The sequence below is a fragment of the Corylus avellana genome, chromosome 2 (assembly GCF_965113065.1).
Source record: "Corylus avellana chromosome 2, dhCorAvel1.hap1.2, whole genome shotgun sequence".
Classification (NCBI taxonomy): Eukaryota; Viridiplantae; Streptophyta; class Magnoliopsida; order Fagales; family Betulaceae; genus Corylus; species Corylus avellana.
Genome location: NC_142491.1, coordinates 11,419,817 through 11,437,742, shown reverse-complemented (window position 1 = coordinate 11,437,742; position 17,926 = coordinate 11,419,817). Strand labels below are relative to the sequence as shown.

Sequence of the window (17,926 nt, the reverse complement as noted above, 5' to 3'; positions counted from 1 at the left end):
TTTTCAGTTTGAACAGCTTCTACAGTTTTTCCTGTTTTCTCAACTCCATTTTGCTTTGACAGACCTGAAATCTTCTCATCACTCTGCACAAAATCAGAAGATGTAAAAGACTTGAAGAAGAAAAAGAAGTGATCGATCGAGTATGATGACAACAAATGAAAACAAAATAATAATAAGAATTTGTACAAACCTTGATGTAAAAATGACCTTTCTTTTCCAGCATTTTGTTAACTGCGAGAACATGTCGGGCATTACATGCATGCAAAGAAAGGCATAGAAGGAAAACAACAAGACAAGAAGTGGTTGACATTTTTCTTTTCCTTAAAAGAGTCAAATAAAAACTGTAATAACTGTTTTGGCTCCCACACCTGATTAATGTTTTTGTGTTGTGACTGATAATTTATAGAAGTATAGGTCACAAAAATATCTTACTAACAAATTTACCACCTATACACTTGACTTTATAAATAGTATTTGTACATTTGAATTGGTCGCCTCATCTTTTGATTGTCTTTTTATAGATTACTATTTACAGCACAGTTAGACGAGGACAACTGTGCTGTAATATTCATAAAATCCCGATTGATTGGCTCGAGTGGTAAGTCAATTGACCATAATGTCTTATATATCAAATATCATGTCTAAGTTTGCATTCTCATCTTTCAAATTATTTTTTGACAAGGCTTCTTTTAGGTCAGTGGCAGAGTCACATTATGGCCACTGGCCAGCAATGGATGTGGCCCCCACAACATATATATTTTTTTAAAAAAATAGGAAAAACTTTATTTTGACCCTCTAAACTTTCACTCAATTTTACAAACCTCCTAAATTTTTAAATCTCCCATTTTGGACCCCTAAACTTTCAATTACTCTTAATGCGAACCCCTCCATCAGATTTTAAACGTTACATGATGTTTATACCCCTAACTTTTATATAAAATTCAAACTTCCAAAACGTTTTTTTATTTTTAAAAAAATGAAAATCAATGACATTTTGGTCTTTTTTGTATTTTTAACGGCTAAAATTAACGGAAGGGTTCTAATTGAGAGTAATTGAAAGTTCAAGGGTCCAAAATGAAATATTTGAAAGTTCATGAGGGGTTTGTAAAATCGGGTGGAAGTTTAGAAAGCTAAAGTGAAGTTTCCCGAAAAAAATTTATAAGAAGATTTTGTATTGGTTAGAAGCAAGCCCCCTACGGTTGTTTTGCACCATTTAAAGGAAATAATTGAATTGGATTTTGGTTTATGCTTATAAAGTCAACAATATATTTAGGTTCTTCCGGGACTTTTATACATATTTTATTGGTCAATTTGATCAGATAAAATTCAATAAAATAAAATTTGTTTCAATTTATATGTATTTCTTGATTTAAACACATGTTACTTTAATAAACAGAATTATTTTCTTCCACTCAGAAAAACTCTTTGTTTACTTTAATTTATGCTTAACTGACTTTGTTGATGTGTCACTTCAACTGATGTTGGAGAATCTATATCTATATATCGGCCGATTAATAGTTTTGAGGAAATTCTTTCAATCCAATCTATTAAATTGATGTGTATTGAAAATGCACATACGAATCAAAAATCTATTGAATGAACATATAAAAACCACAAACATTTTAAACACATATCATTTTAATAAACATAATTATTTCCTTAAACTCTAGAAAACACTTTGTATACTTTAATTTATGCTTAAATGACTTTGCTGATGTGTAACCGCTAGCCACTGTTGGGGAATACTAAAAGCTCTTAAGAATCTCTATCTATGTACGGATTATTAGTAATAATAATATAGTGTCCCTAAGAGGTAGCTTAATTGGCAGGAACTATACCTTATGAAGCGAAGATTACTAGTTTAAATCTCCCTCACTTTTTTGTGTGGACATAAAAAAAAATAGAAGTAATAATAATATAGTAGAGCTAAGTATTATAAAATTAGAGGAACAAAAACAAAATATTACAACGACGTTGTCTGGTGGGTGTCTGGAGTTGAAATTCTTTCTTTTTATCACATTGGGAAGAGATACGTTCACGTATGCCTCCTTTTGAGGATTAAGATGTGCATGGGATGTTTGTTTTAATTACAACAAAAAGGTTTGCCTTCTTCTAATTCTTTTGTTGGGATTTTAAATTTGACTTAAGAGTTAGATATATGTATACTTTATTTCCCTAGCCCCTAGGGGACACTCTCGAAATCCTTGCTTCCTATGTCTCTTGTTATGTCGGGCATGCACATGATCCTAATTACCACTTCTTCATTTTTCCATCTCTATTTTTTTTTTTCCTAGCTAAGTGATCCTAGTAGTGTCCCAGTCTAACATTGTTATATATTTAGGAGTTCTTAAATTAACACTTTATTGACAATGTACCTCACAAATTACTAAAAATTCAAAAAAAATTAAAGGAACCCATAAAATAGGTCTTTTAGAGTTTATTTGGCCCCACAATTTCATATACTATAAATGTGGATTTTTAAAACAAATTACAAAAGATGTTCAGTTTTAGAGTGCGTGCGGTTTTTTAAAAGCACAATTTTAAAAAGGTAGGTTATGGTACTATATTTTTCAAATTGCAAATTCTACCAAATGCTTAACTATGTTTTCTTGCATTATGAAAACGCTATTTTTTTAAAAAAAAATATATATATATTGTACGTTTTGAATCTACTAAATCAAGCAGACACTTGATTGTCTTATTTTTTTTTATTGGGAAGCCAGCGTAGCTAAGACATGCACTCATCTCCATGTGTACGTTCTTGATCAAATATTTATACAACAACAAAAGCACACAAACAATGAATGACTAATTTTTACTGTCACGTCAATAACATATGAATGACTTTATCTGAAAAATTAAGATGGATCATATTCATTGCCTTCACATCCATCTCTTCCAAATCATCATTGTCCATCTTCTCAGATTTCTCCACCTTTCACAATAACACATTGTACACTCATTTATGAATCAAAAGATCATGCATCCTACTCTATTAGAGAGAAATTATTTTTCCCATTAAACTTCCCCACTTCATAATTTGTGCTCGCCATATTTATCGTTAACCTGAATTTCGAACCTTAACTTTGATACCACTTCTTGTGAAAAAAAAAAAAAAAAAAAACCCCACAATTATGATAAATAAGGTAAAACAATCAGACATAGATAACACCCAACTTTAAGTGGTTCCCTCAATGTAACGTATGCCCATTAGTGGTGGCAATCACAAAAAAATTATCTATGAAAGATGAATTACAAAAATAGTAGATAGAAAATCATTCAAAACTTAAAGTTCTAATACACCTAAATCTCATACAATAGAGATTATTCTTAAAAGAGAATACAAAAAGACATGAGTATAGAATCTTGCTTTACGAGGACAAGATTGCAGATGGTCTCTTCATTTTTTTTTCTCCCCCACTATCACATGGCTTATTTTTATTTCTCTCTTATATAGGAGTCTTTGGTTAGAATTTCTCCTACTGCACATTGAATTGGAGAAATACTCCAAAAGCACAAAGGAGAACTAAAGCCAGTGGGCCCCACATCAAACTGGATGGGTCAAGGCACATGTCAACAAATTATTTGGAGAATGAGCAATTAATATTATTTTTATATTTTATTTAATTACGTACGTTAATTTGTTATGCAATCAATTTTATGCTTCAATTGTTCCTCAATTCACATATACGAATCTAAAATAGGGCAAACAGAGTTCAACAAGGGTGTCTTATGGAAATTAGCATTATCTTTTACAAGTTTAAGGAGAAATGTTATATATATTTTCATTTTGCACACATTTAGATGCACACTCCTTTAGATGGTGTTAAAAATCATTACTGAATCTAAAATTTAATAGTGATCCATCCAAAATTTAATGGTAAATTTTAGTGCTATGGCCAGGAGTGTAGAACTGAGAGTGTATGTATCATTTACTTAGAGCATGTCTGAAATTGTGTTTGAAAAATATAGCTGTTAAAATTAAAAAGCTTCACTTTTAAGCTTTTACTAAAAGTGCGTTTTAGAAGTAAAAAAGTCAAAAAAGTATTTTTAGAATTTTTTACTAAAAAAGCCAACTTTTGGATTGTCACAGCTTTTTAGATATTAAAAGTAGTTTTTACTCTTCATAATGCAATCTCAAATAAGCTTTAGAGCATGCTTGGGATTGTCGTTGAGAAATAGATCGAGCTTTTAAGTAAAAAAACAATTTTTGGAAAAAGCTTTATTTTTAAGTTTTTTGCCAAAGTGCGTTTTGGCAATATATTTTTTTATCTCTTTTGATCCTTAAAAGCGCTTTCAATGTTTTTTGCCAAACGGATATTTTTTTCTTCAAATGGATTTTTTGAGATCCTCAAACTCACACCCAAACAGGCCCTTAGTATAAGACATTGTAGCTTTGATCATGCACATTGGGATAGGCTATGCATGGTCATATATGGACGTGTGGCCAGCTAAGGATGTTTTTATTTTTGGAAAATAAAAGAGTTGAATTCTTTTTTAAAATTTTCTCGCACTAATGAAATTAATTTTTAGTTTAAAATCTAAAATTAAACTTAGTTTAAAATCGCACAATTTACTTATATATGAAATCGCAATTAGTATTAATTTGTTGTGTGTAACCTTGATCGGAACTACGTAACCATGCACTCTAAGTTCATATGTACATTCATTTTGTTTTCTATTTTATTGATAATACTATAATGGGTAAATTATTACATAGTAGTAAATTTAGATTAATCTATGGACCCCGTACAATTGTGGATTGTTGCATTTTTAAGATGATAGACCGAGTAGGTATAGGGTTAGCAATTTTGACACAGCTTGCAAAGTCAATATGAACACAACAAAAAATTACATGGTGAGTTAAAGTTAAGGAATTTAACTTGTTTATTAAATGGGTCGGGTTGGAGTTGACCTACATAGAGTCTTATGCCAATGCCTATACGACTCGAACCCAATACGTGATATTAGGGCTGACAATCTTTTACACGATTTGTAAATCCGACAAAAAATTAGCTAGTTAATTAAGGTTGAAAGTTTAGACCTGCTTAATTAAATTGGTCATATTAAGGTTTACATATATAGTCTTATGCTCATACCTTGATACAACTCATAACCTACAAGCGAACAAAAATTGTCAGTCCTAGCTAGGTAACTCAAATAATTTTTGTGCAACCGTTGGTCAAATAGTACACATGAGGGAACATTCATATGAATCATATGTTTTGAAAAGAAAAAAAAAAAACAAATGTAGAATAGTGCACCATAATGAGTGAACAACTTTTAAATGTGGCTTAGATCGATAACATGCAGCATATTGTTCTTAGATGGGCCAATAGATATTATAAGCATCATCCCCCTCCCCCCTCTTGTGTAGACATGTCAAAAGATATTATAAGTATCAACATGCATGCATCCAATGCATGTACGTTTGTGCAAGCATATAGGAAAAGAATAGGAAGATGTTAATGAAGCAAAAGCAAAATATTGCACCAAACTTATTAACTCTCATGTCTATATATACATGCACGCAAAAGTGATATAAATTATATATATACATGCATCCTTGCACGTATTTTTGTGCAAGTATAGATCATATATATTCAAGTAATAAATCAAATGCTTCTCAATTTCCTTTTTTGTCTATTTTTTTCGAAAGGTATGGATGGTAATCCTTCTTGTGTACATCAATTTTGTTTAATGAATTTTCCTCATCCAAAAAAATACATGTCTAGGTACATGCTTGCATTTACCATTTTCTTTATCATCCTCAAGAAAATTGGGTAAAGCTGAAACTTGAATACCAAGAAACTATGAACATATTATAGATGTTTCAGACTGACATAGTCATTATTTGATGCACATAGTTATGGGATAAAATGCTTATAATACAACATATATAAACACTTGAGCCCATACAAGTTCTTCAATAATATCTTATTTTTTTAGAACTCCCAGGATGAGAGCTAGGGATGAAACGTACGCACCCTTTAAGTAGCAGAACCAAGAAGAGAAATCATGACGGAATATTTTATTTTATTTTATTATTTTTATCTCTAATGGTTATGCTGAGGAGGGTGCATGTGCCGTTGCTGGCGTGTAGTCCACATTGAAGCCTGGATTTATTTCAGTATGAACAGCAATTAATATCTGAAGTTTTTCCTCCCAATTTTGGTGATTTTTCAGCTACAATATATGTTTTTGCCCCTCCATTTTGCTTTGACAGAGCTGAAATATTCTCATCACTCTGCACAAAATCAGATGTAAAAGACTTGAAGAAGAAGAAAAAGAACTGTGAGCATGTTCGGGATTAATGTGTTTAAGAAATCAAGCTTTTAAGTTAAAAAGCGTCACGCTTTTTGGCAAAAGCTTCATTTTCAAGCTTTTGCCAAATGCGTTTTTCTCATTTTTAGACTTTTTAGATCATTAAAAGTGCTTTCAATTTTTTTTTATCAAACGAGTACTTTTTTCTTTAAATAGACTTTTTTAGTGTTAAACGTACTTTCAAACTCCTAAAACGCACACCCAAACAGACTCTGAGTATGATGATAACAAAGGAAAAATTAAAAACAAAAAAACAAAAAAACAAAAAACAAAACAAAAATTGCACTAACCTTGATGGAAAATTGAGTTTTCTTTCCTAGCATTTCCTCAACTGCGAGAAGATGTCGGGCATTACATGCAAATGCAAAGAAAGGCATAGAAGGAAAACGTACAAGCTAGAAGACAAGAAGTGGTTGACATTTTTTTTCCTTAAAGAGTCAAATAAAACTGTAATAATTGTTTTGGCTCCCACAAGTGATCAATTTGATTGTGTTACTATTGATAATTTATAGAAGTATTAATTAGTTACAAAAATATATTACCAACATATTCACTACCTAGACATTTGACTTTATTCAAATGATGTTTTGAATTTGTCTTTTTTATCTTATTATTAACGACTCCCTTCTTGGAGATTGAAATTACACCAATCCCCTTAGCCAAATAAAAGCTCTCTTCTCTCTCCTGTCTCTAGCACAGCCGCCACAGCTTGAGGAGGAGGGCAAACCTTCTGGTTTCCCTCCTCCTCCCATCCCTTTTTCATGGTTTTTCCCCCATTTTCTTATAAGCTTCTATTTTCTCTTTGTGAGAGAACTCACTTTTCTCTAAAGTTTTCTCTAGATCTATTCATCGTCTTTGACAATTTATACCTGACCCTCAAGAAATAGTAGCCGCAATGGATCGTCTCCTGCCGCTTCCACCTACCACGGATCGCTCCTTCATCGCTTCACAGGCTGGATCTGTAGGCATAAAGATTGGCTTTTGCAAAGCCAGATCTACTTCTCTCTATTGGCCCCAGCCAGAAATGCAACTCTCCTCCATCTTCACCTGCGTTCCAACTTTCCGGTGAAGCTCTCCACAGCCCCTTTCGACCGCCATGCGCTGAAGCATGGACCACACGATCCTGTGTGTGGATCTAACGCGTCGGCGTGTGTGTCCCACGCGCCGTGTAGTTTCTGCCGAAGCCTCCCTTTGTCGCAGCTGCTGTGCTTTGAGTTTTTTTTTTTTTTTTTTCTGTTATTTTGTATAACTTTATGTTTTTTGTGACTTTATTGTTTTTAACCCGATCCGGTTAGGCTTTCGACTCTTCGTAAGTGAAGTGGATCTTTTTTTTTTTTCTTTCTTTTTGGTTTCTTTTTGGAAACCTTTTTTCCACTATTACTTTTTATCTAAATCTCCATGGCTTTTTAGGAAGTCTGTTTAGATGTTTGATAGGGGTATTCGTATTCCCAATGGTAGTATCCATCAAATTGCGCCACGGCAAGGGTTTTCTTGGGCAGCATTCGCAGATGACTTCCATCTTCACCTATTTTGAGGAGTTTGTGGTCTGTCTGAAATGGGTTAATCTGTCTAAGCTTGTTAGCTTTTTGTGTCTGTCTTTTAACCTTTTTTTGCTTTAATGGATGTCAATTTGTTAAATAAAAAAAAAAAAAAACTTTTCTGGTATTCTTTCAGTTTTGGATGAGGATTACTATGTTGTAATATTCCTTAACCCCTGATCGAGTGGTTCAAGTGGTAAGTCAAATATCAAGTCTAAGATAGCATTCTCATTTTCCAAATTAGATGAATGTGTGGATTATGGTTAATTAAGATTTTTTTGACTATGCTTGTTTTTGGTTTAGAATGTTCACTTATCATAATTATAAAAAGGGAAATCATATACAAAATCCTTAGGTAAACGCGCTTTTATTAAAAACTCCCTGAGTATTTTTTTTTGGAAATTTAGTCCCTGGGTCACTCGAAACTACTAGAAAACTCCCTACCGTCAATTTTTTTTAACTGCCGTTAATCCACTCAAAATTTTCCATTTTATCTAATTAAAATATTATTTTTTTATTAATTTAATTTAAAAAATTAAATCTTAAAAAAAAAAAATTGAAGGGGTGGCCGTAAGCCACCCCAGGGGTGGTTCGCCCACCCCTAGGGTGGCTCGCGGCCACCCCTTTCCACCCATGGGGTGGCCCGCAGCCCCGCAGGCCACCCCAAACCACCTGGGAGTGGCCGCAAGCCACCCTAGGGGTGGCCGAACCACCCCTGGGGTGGCTTACGGCCACCCCATAGGGGTTGGGGGGGTGGCCAGGGGTGGCGCCTTCAAATTTTTTTTTTTTTCTTTTAGATTTAATTTTTTAAATTAAATTAATAAAAAAATAATATTTTAATCAGATAAAACGATGAGTTTTGAGTGGACTAACGGAAGTTAACAAAAATTGACGGTAGAGAGTTTTCTAGTAGTTTCGAGTGACCCAGGAACTAAATTTCCAAAAAAAAATACTCATGAAGTTTTTAATAAAAACGCGTTTACCTAAAGATTTTATATATGATTTCCCTTATAAAAATGCTCAAGTAATTTCTATCATTTCAAGATGACATCATAATGTAAAAAGACTAAAATGTCCTCTCTTTTTTAAATACAGTTGTTAAATTCACACAAGAAATTTTATGATATGAATAAGATTACAGAAAATAATAATAATAATAATAATAATAACAATAATAATAATAAAGTTGTAAGAATTTTTCGAGTAATCGAAAAAATAGATTAAAAAGACATAGTGCGTCATCTTCATTTTCCATTAGAAATAGAGTTTTAAGAGATCCAAAAGGATAATGGAAGCCCCTAAACCTTTCAAAGTAATTCGACCATCAAAGACCATATGGATATGCCTGAAGATCGGACTATTCGTTAAGACAATAACAAAGAACCTAATTGAAAATAATTCTGATATCAACTTTATCTAATATTAATTTATATAAAAAATAAATAAAAAAAATGCTAAATAACAACATCACAAGCACCAAGAATCAAATCCCATTCCCATATGTATTCTCCAATCATAAAAATAATAATAATAATAATAATAATAATAATAGACCCGTTCCAATTTAGAAGAGTGATCAACATGCTGAAGTTAGGTTACGGTTTCTACTATTTATGGCATGTTTGAGATTGCGTTTGAGGAGCCTAAAAGTGCTTTTAACACTCCAAAAGTTTTTTTGAAAAAAAAAGTATTCGTTTGGTAAAAAAATTAAAAACGCTTTTAAGGGTACTCCAAAAAACCTAAAAATAGCAAAAAAAAAACACTTTTGGCAAAAGCTTAAAAATGAAGCTTTTGCCTAAAAACTCTTTTTGACTTAAAAGCTCTATTTCTCAAACGCAATCTCAATCAGGCTCTTAGACCCCTCATGTACGGCTCTTAGGGGGTAAGTGCTATTATAATCACGCCCAGGTAGAATAGCCAAATTTGGTCTATCTTTTTTGCTCCGAAAATATATATATATTTGTTTTAGATTTACTTTTATTACTAGAAGTAGGTTTAATTACTTTATTGCAAGTATTTTTCTTTTATAAATGGGCTAACTTATAATGTAAAACTCACTCTATTGAATTATTATCAAGTCAAAGAATTTCTCTCAAACACTCGGCGAGACTGCGAATCGTTTATCTTTCTTTTAAGCCTAGGAGCTTGTTTTATCTTTTGGTCAAAAGATGCAGACATTTCAGATTGTTGTTACTAATTCTTCTACTACATCAAATCAGTACTTAATGAAGTAAAAATAAAATATTGCACCAAACTTATTAACACATTTTATGTCGATACATGCAATTGTTCAATATCGCACAAAACTGATATGCATATACATGCATCCGTTACACGTATTAATTTTTGTGCAAGTATAGATCATATATATACAACATGTAAATCAAGTGCTTCTTAATTTCTTTTTAAGCCCCTTTTTTTGGGAAAGACTTGGTAACCCTTCTTGTGTATATATATCAATTTTGTTTAGGGAATTTTATTCATTCAAAAATTTTTTTTTTTAAAAATGCATGTCTAGGTATATATATGCCTGCATTTACCATTTGCTTTATCATCATCGTGAATTAGGACATGGTGATAAAGAAAATTGGTAAACTTGAAACTTGAATTCCAAGAAACGAAGGAGAACAAGAAAACAAGAAATGGTCGACATTTTTTCCTCGAAGAGTCAAATAAAAATGTAATAATTGTTTTGTCTCTCACACCTGAGCAATATTCTGACTGTATTGCCATTGATCATTCATAGAAGAATTGTTTACAAAAATAACTTACCAACGAATTTACCAACTATACATTAGACTTTACAAATATTATTTGTACATTTGAATTGGCCACCTGATCTTTTGAATTTGTCTTTTTTTTTTTTTTTTTTTTTTGGTTCTTGTTATCTTATTGTTAACAACTCCCTTCATATCCGTATGGGTAGTTTGATGATCATACGTGAATAATAATATAAGGAAGACTAAAGTCCTTCTAAATGTGACATGACCTTTAAATCACATTACATTTGGGAGTGCTCTAAGAAGACTCTGGTCCTTCTTATATCATTATTAGATCATCCGCATCTTGTGTTCTTTGAGTATTGGACGAGGACAACTATGTTATAATAGGAAAGTACTAGGTGCTCTCCTAGTGTCTTCCTAATCCTAGATGGATATATGTTATTTTATAAAAACCAAGCGAGAGTGTTAAACAACCTAACCTATCGGTAATTCAAACTCTTCAAAGATAAGAGATAAGAGTTTGAATACAATGTATATCCTAGTATATTGTTATCCTTCTGTAGTAATTCAAACTCTTCAAGATAAGAGTTTGAATGCAATGTATATCCTAGTATATTGTTATACTTTTGTAATTCTATATATATATATCAATGAAAGCCACCCGCATTAAGTGGCAATTGAGCATTGTCAATATAATATTTCAAATCATAGAGAGAAATAAGAACAACTTTTATTATTATTATTATTATTATTATTATTACATAAAAACAAAAATATATGAATTTTGAGTTTGTAAGAAAATTTTCAGAGTAATCGACAAATAGATTGAAATCCATATTTCTTGTTTTTTATCCTACATTAAGAATTAACAGCAACTTCCCTTAAATTTTTCTTAAATTTAAGGAACCAAGCTACTTTTTACTTACTTATTCAAATAAATTTAACAATAACTTCCCCCTTTGGATATTCTTTCAAATATATCTTAAGGGAAAGAGAGGAAAGAGAAAGCTATTTCGATCAATACTCTTGCAAATAAATGTTAGAGGAAAGAGAGAAAAGAGAATGCCTTTTTTTTATTAAAATAGTGTTAAAGAAAGCAAATGTGATATCCTAGATTTATGGTATTACTTTTTATTCTCTTAGTGTTCCTATAAAGAGTCTCTTTCAAGTGGTTTTTTTAGAACATTGTAGTTTTGATCATGCATATATGGACGTGTGGCATGTTAAGGATTTTTTTTTCTTTTCTTTTTTTTTTTCAGGACTAGTGAATTAATTATTTATTTTTGTTGTATTTTGTTTTGTTATCAATAGTATTAGGTCGGTCGGCTTGGGTTTACAGTTTCAAAAAGTGCAATTAAAAAATAGTGATTTTACAATGTACAATTTGAAAAGGCAATTTTAAAAAATACATTTAATTAAGCGTTTGATAAAATCTTGGCTCGGTCTTTAAAATTGTAATTTTACTTTTAAATTAGTGCGTTTTTAAAAGCCCTTAGGCTGTGATTTGAAAATGCAGTTTTTTCTCAATTTTAAAACTGCAATTTTTTTTTTAAAAAAAAATCACTCCCAAACAATATACTTTCTACAATTTGGTTTTAAATCGCATCTTTTGCTTGTTATGTATAATCCGGAAAGTAATTAAATAGCCACTATACCTTCATATGTGCATTCATTTTGTTTTCTATTTTATTTGTAATGCTATTATGGGTAAATTGTTACAAAATAATCAATTTAGGTTAATCTATGGACCTAGAAAGGTTCCCATCATGGATTGTTTCCTTTTGAAAATGTCATGATAGACAAGCTAGGTATAGAGCTGTCAATTTTTGACACGAGCTGTGAACTTGATATGAATCCAATACGAAATCATATAGCGAATTAAGATTGATAGATCTAACCCACTAAATTAAATAGGTTGGATTAGAGTTGACCTATATAGTCTTATGTTTATGACTACACAACCTGAACCTGATCGATACATGGCATTATGGCTGAGAATTTTTACATGACTTGTGAACCTAGCTAACACGAGATTAATGAGTTTAGGTTGAGATAGATGGGCCAATTTAGAAAATAATTTTTATTTTTTAAGACATCTGCATAAGGGGAGAGAAAAGGTCAAAAAAATTCAAATTAGTAATTTCTATTTCACGAGACATGGTCCTTAGTGTCATGAAGTTGTATGACCGACCAAATACCCATAACCTTTGGATATTTCAAACATCAACTCAAAGAATTAATAGGTACGATATTCTTCTTAATTGCCACCCTCATTTAAGAGTAACCCAACCGCCCACTGCAAATAGGCCCAACTACGAATGTCTCATATATCTTTTTGACTCAATTTCTTCAGTACTTTTTTGAGAAAAAAAAAATCAATTTCTTAAAAACTTCAGATTCATTGATCTTCTTGAGAAAATTCAAGGATTAAGTTTTTAACAACAATATATACACTAATACACGAACTATTATATATGAAAACAATTCACATAATTTACACGAGCATTGATTTAACCGCGCGTTCTTGTATAAACACCTTGCATGTATGTACGTCCATTAATAATGCACGACATTGATATGCACATGCATGATGCATGCATCCACTGTATGTAGTTTTGTGCAACCATATTGGAATAGATCGAATAGGAAGCAATTAATGAAGCGAAAGCAGAATATTTCACCAAACTGATTAACACATTTCATATCTATACATATGCACATCCAAAATCGTACAAAACTGGTATATATATATACATATATATACATACATGCATCCAGGAAAATCAAGAGCTTCGTAATTTTTAATTTTCTTTTTGGAAAGAAGTGATCTCAACCATAGAGGGATCAAGGTTGTGGTGCCCTTCTTGTGTATATCAAATTTTTTAAAATGAATTTTATTCATCCAAAAAAAAAAAAAACGTCTGGTATATGCCTGCATTTATCATTTGCTTTATCTTCTTCATTAATTAGGACATGGTGATCAAGAAAATAGGTAAACCTGAAACTTGAATACCACTACACATGCATTAACTATCAAACTACTACACCTAATCAATTTAATTAGAGAAATTAACCATGGATATCATGGTGTACTAAACTTTATGCCATATTATTATTTAATCAACTGTTTATCAATAAAGCACATGAGAGTCTTCTATTTGCTTGGCTGTAGTAGCAGTTGAATAAGATGAAGAAGTCTGTCATTAATGACGATGAAATTATGCAGTGATGATGACAAAAAAGTAAGAGACAGAATACTATGATAAATATATTAAACAAAAGTATAGATGTTTCTCACTCATGACATAGTCATTATCTGATGTACATCAATATGAAAAAAAAGGCTTGGTAACACATGAAATCCAAGAGCCTATGTTATACAGCCATATATGGCAAGACTAAACACTTGAGCCTACACAAGTTCTTCACTACTATCTTGTTTTTGGATGAGAGAGATAAAACGCACATACCCTTTAATTAAGCAGCAGAAACAAGAAGAAATCAGTTGTGAGAAGGAGGGTGTGTCTTTGGTGGTGAGTAGTCCAAGTTGAAGCCAGGATTTTTTTCACTGTGTTCCTTGTGAGGTACATGCCACGAAACTGAAACAAGAGACTCAGTTTGAACAGCATCTGGAGAAGTTTTTCCTTCCACTTTAGATGTTTTCTGATTTGTCTTTGTCTCTTTTCGGTTTTTAGTAGTACTGTCGACATTTTGCTTTGAGAAGAAAGCTTGCACCTTTGACAGAGCTGAAATCTTATCAGAACCCATCTTCTCATGATCACTCTGCACAAAATCAGAACATGTAAAAGACTTGAAGAAGAAGTTAATTAGTATGATGACAAGAGATGAAAAAAAATTGCACCAACCTTTTCCAGCCTTTTATGATCATCAGCTGCGGGAAGATGCCTGGCATTACATGCATGCAAAGAGAGGCAAAGAAGGAGAACAAGAAGACAAGAAGTGAATGACATTTTATGAAAGATACTGAAAAAGTAGTAAGGAAGTTTGACAGATATATAATAGCAAGGGAAACTGTCTTTTTCGTTGTTGAGTAGTGGAAATGGTGGCAGTTTATATGTAGTGAGAAAGGAAAAGGAGCATTAAATGCAGATACTAGAGGAGATTTAAGAGGGTCTATTGCAGAACATGAAGTTGTATGGGTAAGGAGAAGTAGGAAAGGAAATGAAGATATGGGCGGTCTCCTCCCTTTTATCCCTTCCCTCAATCTATTGGTCACAGGATACAGACCCTCAGGAAATGAGAAAAAAACTAGGAGCCTTCTTGTAAATATATAGTAAAAAGAGAGAGAGAGAGAGAGAGAGAGAGAAAGCGAGGGCAAACAGATTTTTTTTTTCATGGGAGTGGTCCTACTGAAATAGTGTTAAGTATCGATTAAATTATTAATTTTACTTTTTTCTATAAGCTTAATTAAGCTTTTAGGATAACTGGTAATTTAACATAATATCAAAGTCAAAAATCTTAGAATTGAACCTTGACTCCATAAAATCACCCCATTTAAATTAAATATTTCATATGATGGGTCTCATCTATTAAAAATAGAGTTTGAGCCCACATGTAGAAATTATTGGAACTAGTGGCTCATATATATATTTTCTCAGGCATAAAGAGTAATATTGGAATTCCAATTTATTTTCATTGGTATTCGAATACCAGTAGTTGGATATATGTTATGTTGTAATCCTGAATCATTAATAGTAAAATATAGTCACATTCTCTATGGACATAGGCACCTTGCCGAACCATGTAAATCCGTGTCTCGATTATTTCTTAATCTCTCTTTTTGATTCTATATTATTCATCATTATTGAGCATAATAACAACAAAATTTTTGGGACAATTGGTGATTTAACAATTAGTACAAACAATTATTTAAAATCACGCTCGCGGGATACTCCTATTAAAAAAATATATATTAAAAGGTACGACCATATGAAAAGTGAAACAACAACAAAATCAGGAAATTAAGCTAGTGTCTGCCTAATTGTTTCTACCGAGGATTAATTAATTCTACCGAGGGAACTCCATTCTGTGTCTTTGTGCTAGAGAATTTGCGTAGCTTGTCCTCCTTGTTTCTTGCTATTTTACCTTGAAAAACTTACCAAGATTATTCTATGATCAAAAAGTAGGAAGACTTTTTAGATGCATATAGACAGCATACACAATTCACAATGTAATAATGACCAGTGCATCCCTTTGCCTTCAAACCAAGAAAGGGATGGGCACCATGTCGGCATTCGGCAATAGAAAATTGAATATGTTTAGTGCTTTACAAAAACGAGAAATCATATGGTTATGTTTGGAAAGTTCATGTTCATGAGGGCTACCACCTTGCCTGCTTAAATGTGTGCCTAATTGATCAGGAAGTTGGCTACTATTTTCACTAATTATATATATTCCCCATTTATGGCATAATGGAGAAATAATTGCTTGCTTTTGATATTATATTGTGTAAAGTCATCTATCATGCATGCATTTCACCAACCAGATAACATTATATAGTCTTATACATTAATTACAAGAGTTTCCTTAATTAAGCCTACATAGAGAAAGAAACATATTGAAGAAATTGCTACTTGTTGAGCACATAACATACTTTCACCAGTTCAAAAAAAAAAACATACTTTCACGGCTAAAGAAATTAATAGTATTTTTTTTAGAAAATAAAATCAAGACGTATTACTCCTCTTTTATCTATTAAACCATTAATTATAAATCTTTTTATCTCAAAAGAAAATTATAGAGAATCATGACTTTTATGACATAATGTTACTGCGAGAAATATAGTAAAAAGTGTGTTGATATACACGTGTGAATATAACATAATTAAGTTCAAGCTTTGGGGGTTGAATGACGTTATAATATATTACATTGTGGTCTTACTAAAAGAATTTTCGAAATTAGTGGCAATTAATCTCCCTATTAAGTATGGTGGGTTGTAATCCCTTTCGTAACTGAAGCAGGAATAGGGCACATGCATAGATATGGTGGATCTCTTTCGCAGTTAGAGCAAGGACGATGGTGCATGACATGGCCGATAAAGCCGACATATAGTCCTCACACATGTAATATTAAAAACAGTGTTGATGTGAGATATGGTGGATGATAAAGGTCTCTTAACTTAATTGGAATGCGAACGTTGTGCCTGCATGAATGACGGGTTCCTTTCACAGTTTAGAAGTTAGAGGGACAAAGGTGCATGACACAAATCAAGTCGACAAAGCTGACATAAGTCATCTTAAAGATGTTTCATAAGATTGATAAAACTTTTGTTCGAGGGATCGGAAAGTATATAAATATAATGTTTGACTAATACATGAGGATCGGAGGAGCTTATTCAGGGCCTGTTTGTGATTCTGTTTGAATGGTCTAAAAGTGATTTTAACACTCAAAAAGTTCGTTTGAAAAAAAAAAATTACTCGGTTAGTAAAAAAATTAAAAGCGTTTTTAAGGATTTAAAAAGCCTAAAAATGACCAAAACGCACTTTTGACAAAAGTTGCATTTATTTGACTTAAAAGCTGTATTTTTCAAATGCAATCACAAACAGGCTCTAAGTATACATGTATGAGTGTAAAAGGTTTAAGTCACACATTGGATACCTGTTAGTATGACATTAGGATTAAACCGATAACCTTAAATATTTTTGGATAAATTGTATCAGAATATGTTGTAATATGGTCTCACTATAAAACTACCAAAAGTGTTAATCTCCCTAATAAAGTGTTGCCTTAGTAGCCATCACCTCTTATGTGTTTCTCTACATATTGACCTATTTGAGCTAAGAGATATACTATCTTGCATTCTTTGGTAAATTAAGAAATTTAAATTGGCTTCACTTTCTTTTTCTTTGTTAAATTTCGTGCTTAAATCTCGATTTGTAAACACAAGACATGCATCAAATACACAATTTTCTTGTTTTCTCTGCTCATCCCTTAATATAAGTTCAACCTATATATATATATAAAATTTTTAATTCTTTTATAAATTTTTATAAGCATGCATGGTTAACTTTCTTCCTTAAGCTAGGTATGCATAAAACTGTTGGTTGTCAAATATATATTACGACCTAATTACCTATCTCTTCTGTCTCTTTGTCGCCTCTCTTGTTGATATACCCTAAACTTTCACATACCATCGTGACATAGAGTAGCGTATGGGAAGCATAATCTTTGAACACTAGATCAAACTACTCTTCTATAAAGTCGAGAAAAATTCTAGGATTATTATAAGAAAAAGAAAAAGAAAAAGAAAAAGAAAAAGAAAAAAAAAAACCTCTCTCAAGAGTGTTTCTTATCAATAAAACTGAATCAATGAGCAATTCA

The 17,926-nt window shown here is 31.9% G+C and overlaps 1 protein-coding gene across 1 annotated transcript; it reads right to left on the bottom strand.

Moving 5' to 3' along the window:
* Positions 1 to 13,935: 13,935 nt before the first annotated feature.
* On the bottom strand, positions 13,936 to 14,606 carry LOC132168013 (uncharacterized). The gene is made up of 2 exons (XM_059579083.2): positions 14,452 to 14,606; positions 13,936 to 14,368 (listed from the first exon to the last, which is right to left on the bottom strand). The coding sequence occupies exons 1-2, from the start codon at positions 14,554 to 14,556 to the stop codon at positions 14,087 to 14,089; spliced, it is 387 nt and encodes a 128-aa protein (XP_059435066.1). The 5' UTR covers positions 14,557 to 14,606; the 3' UTR covers positions 13,936 to 14,086.
* Positions 14,607 to 17,926: the final 3,320 nt, after the last annotated feature.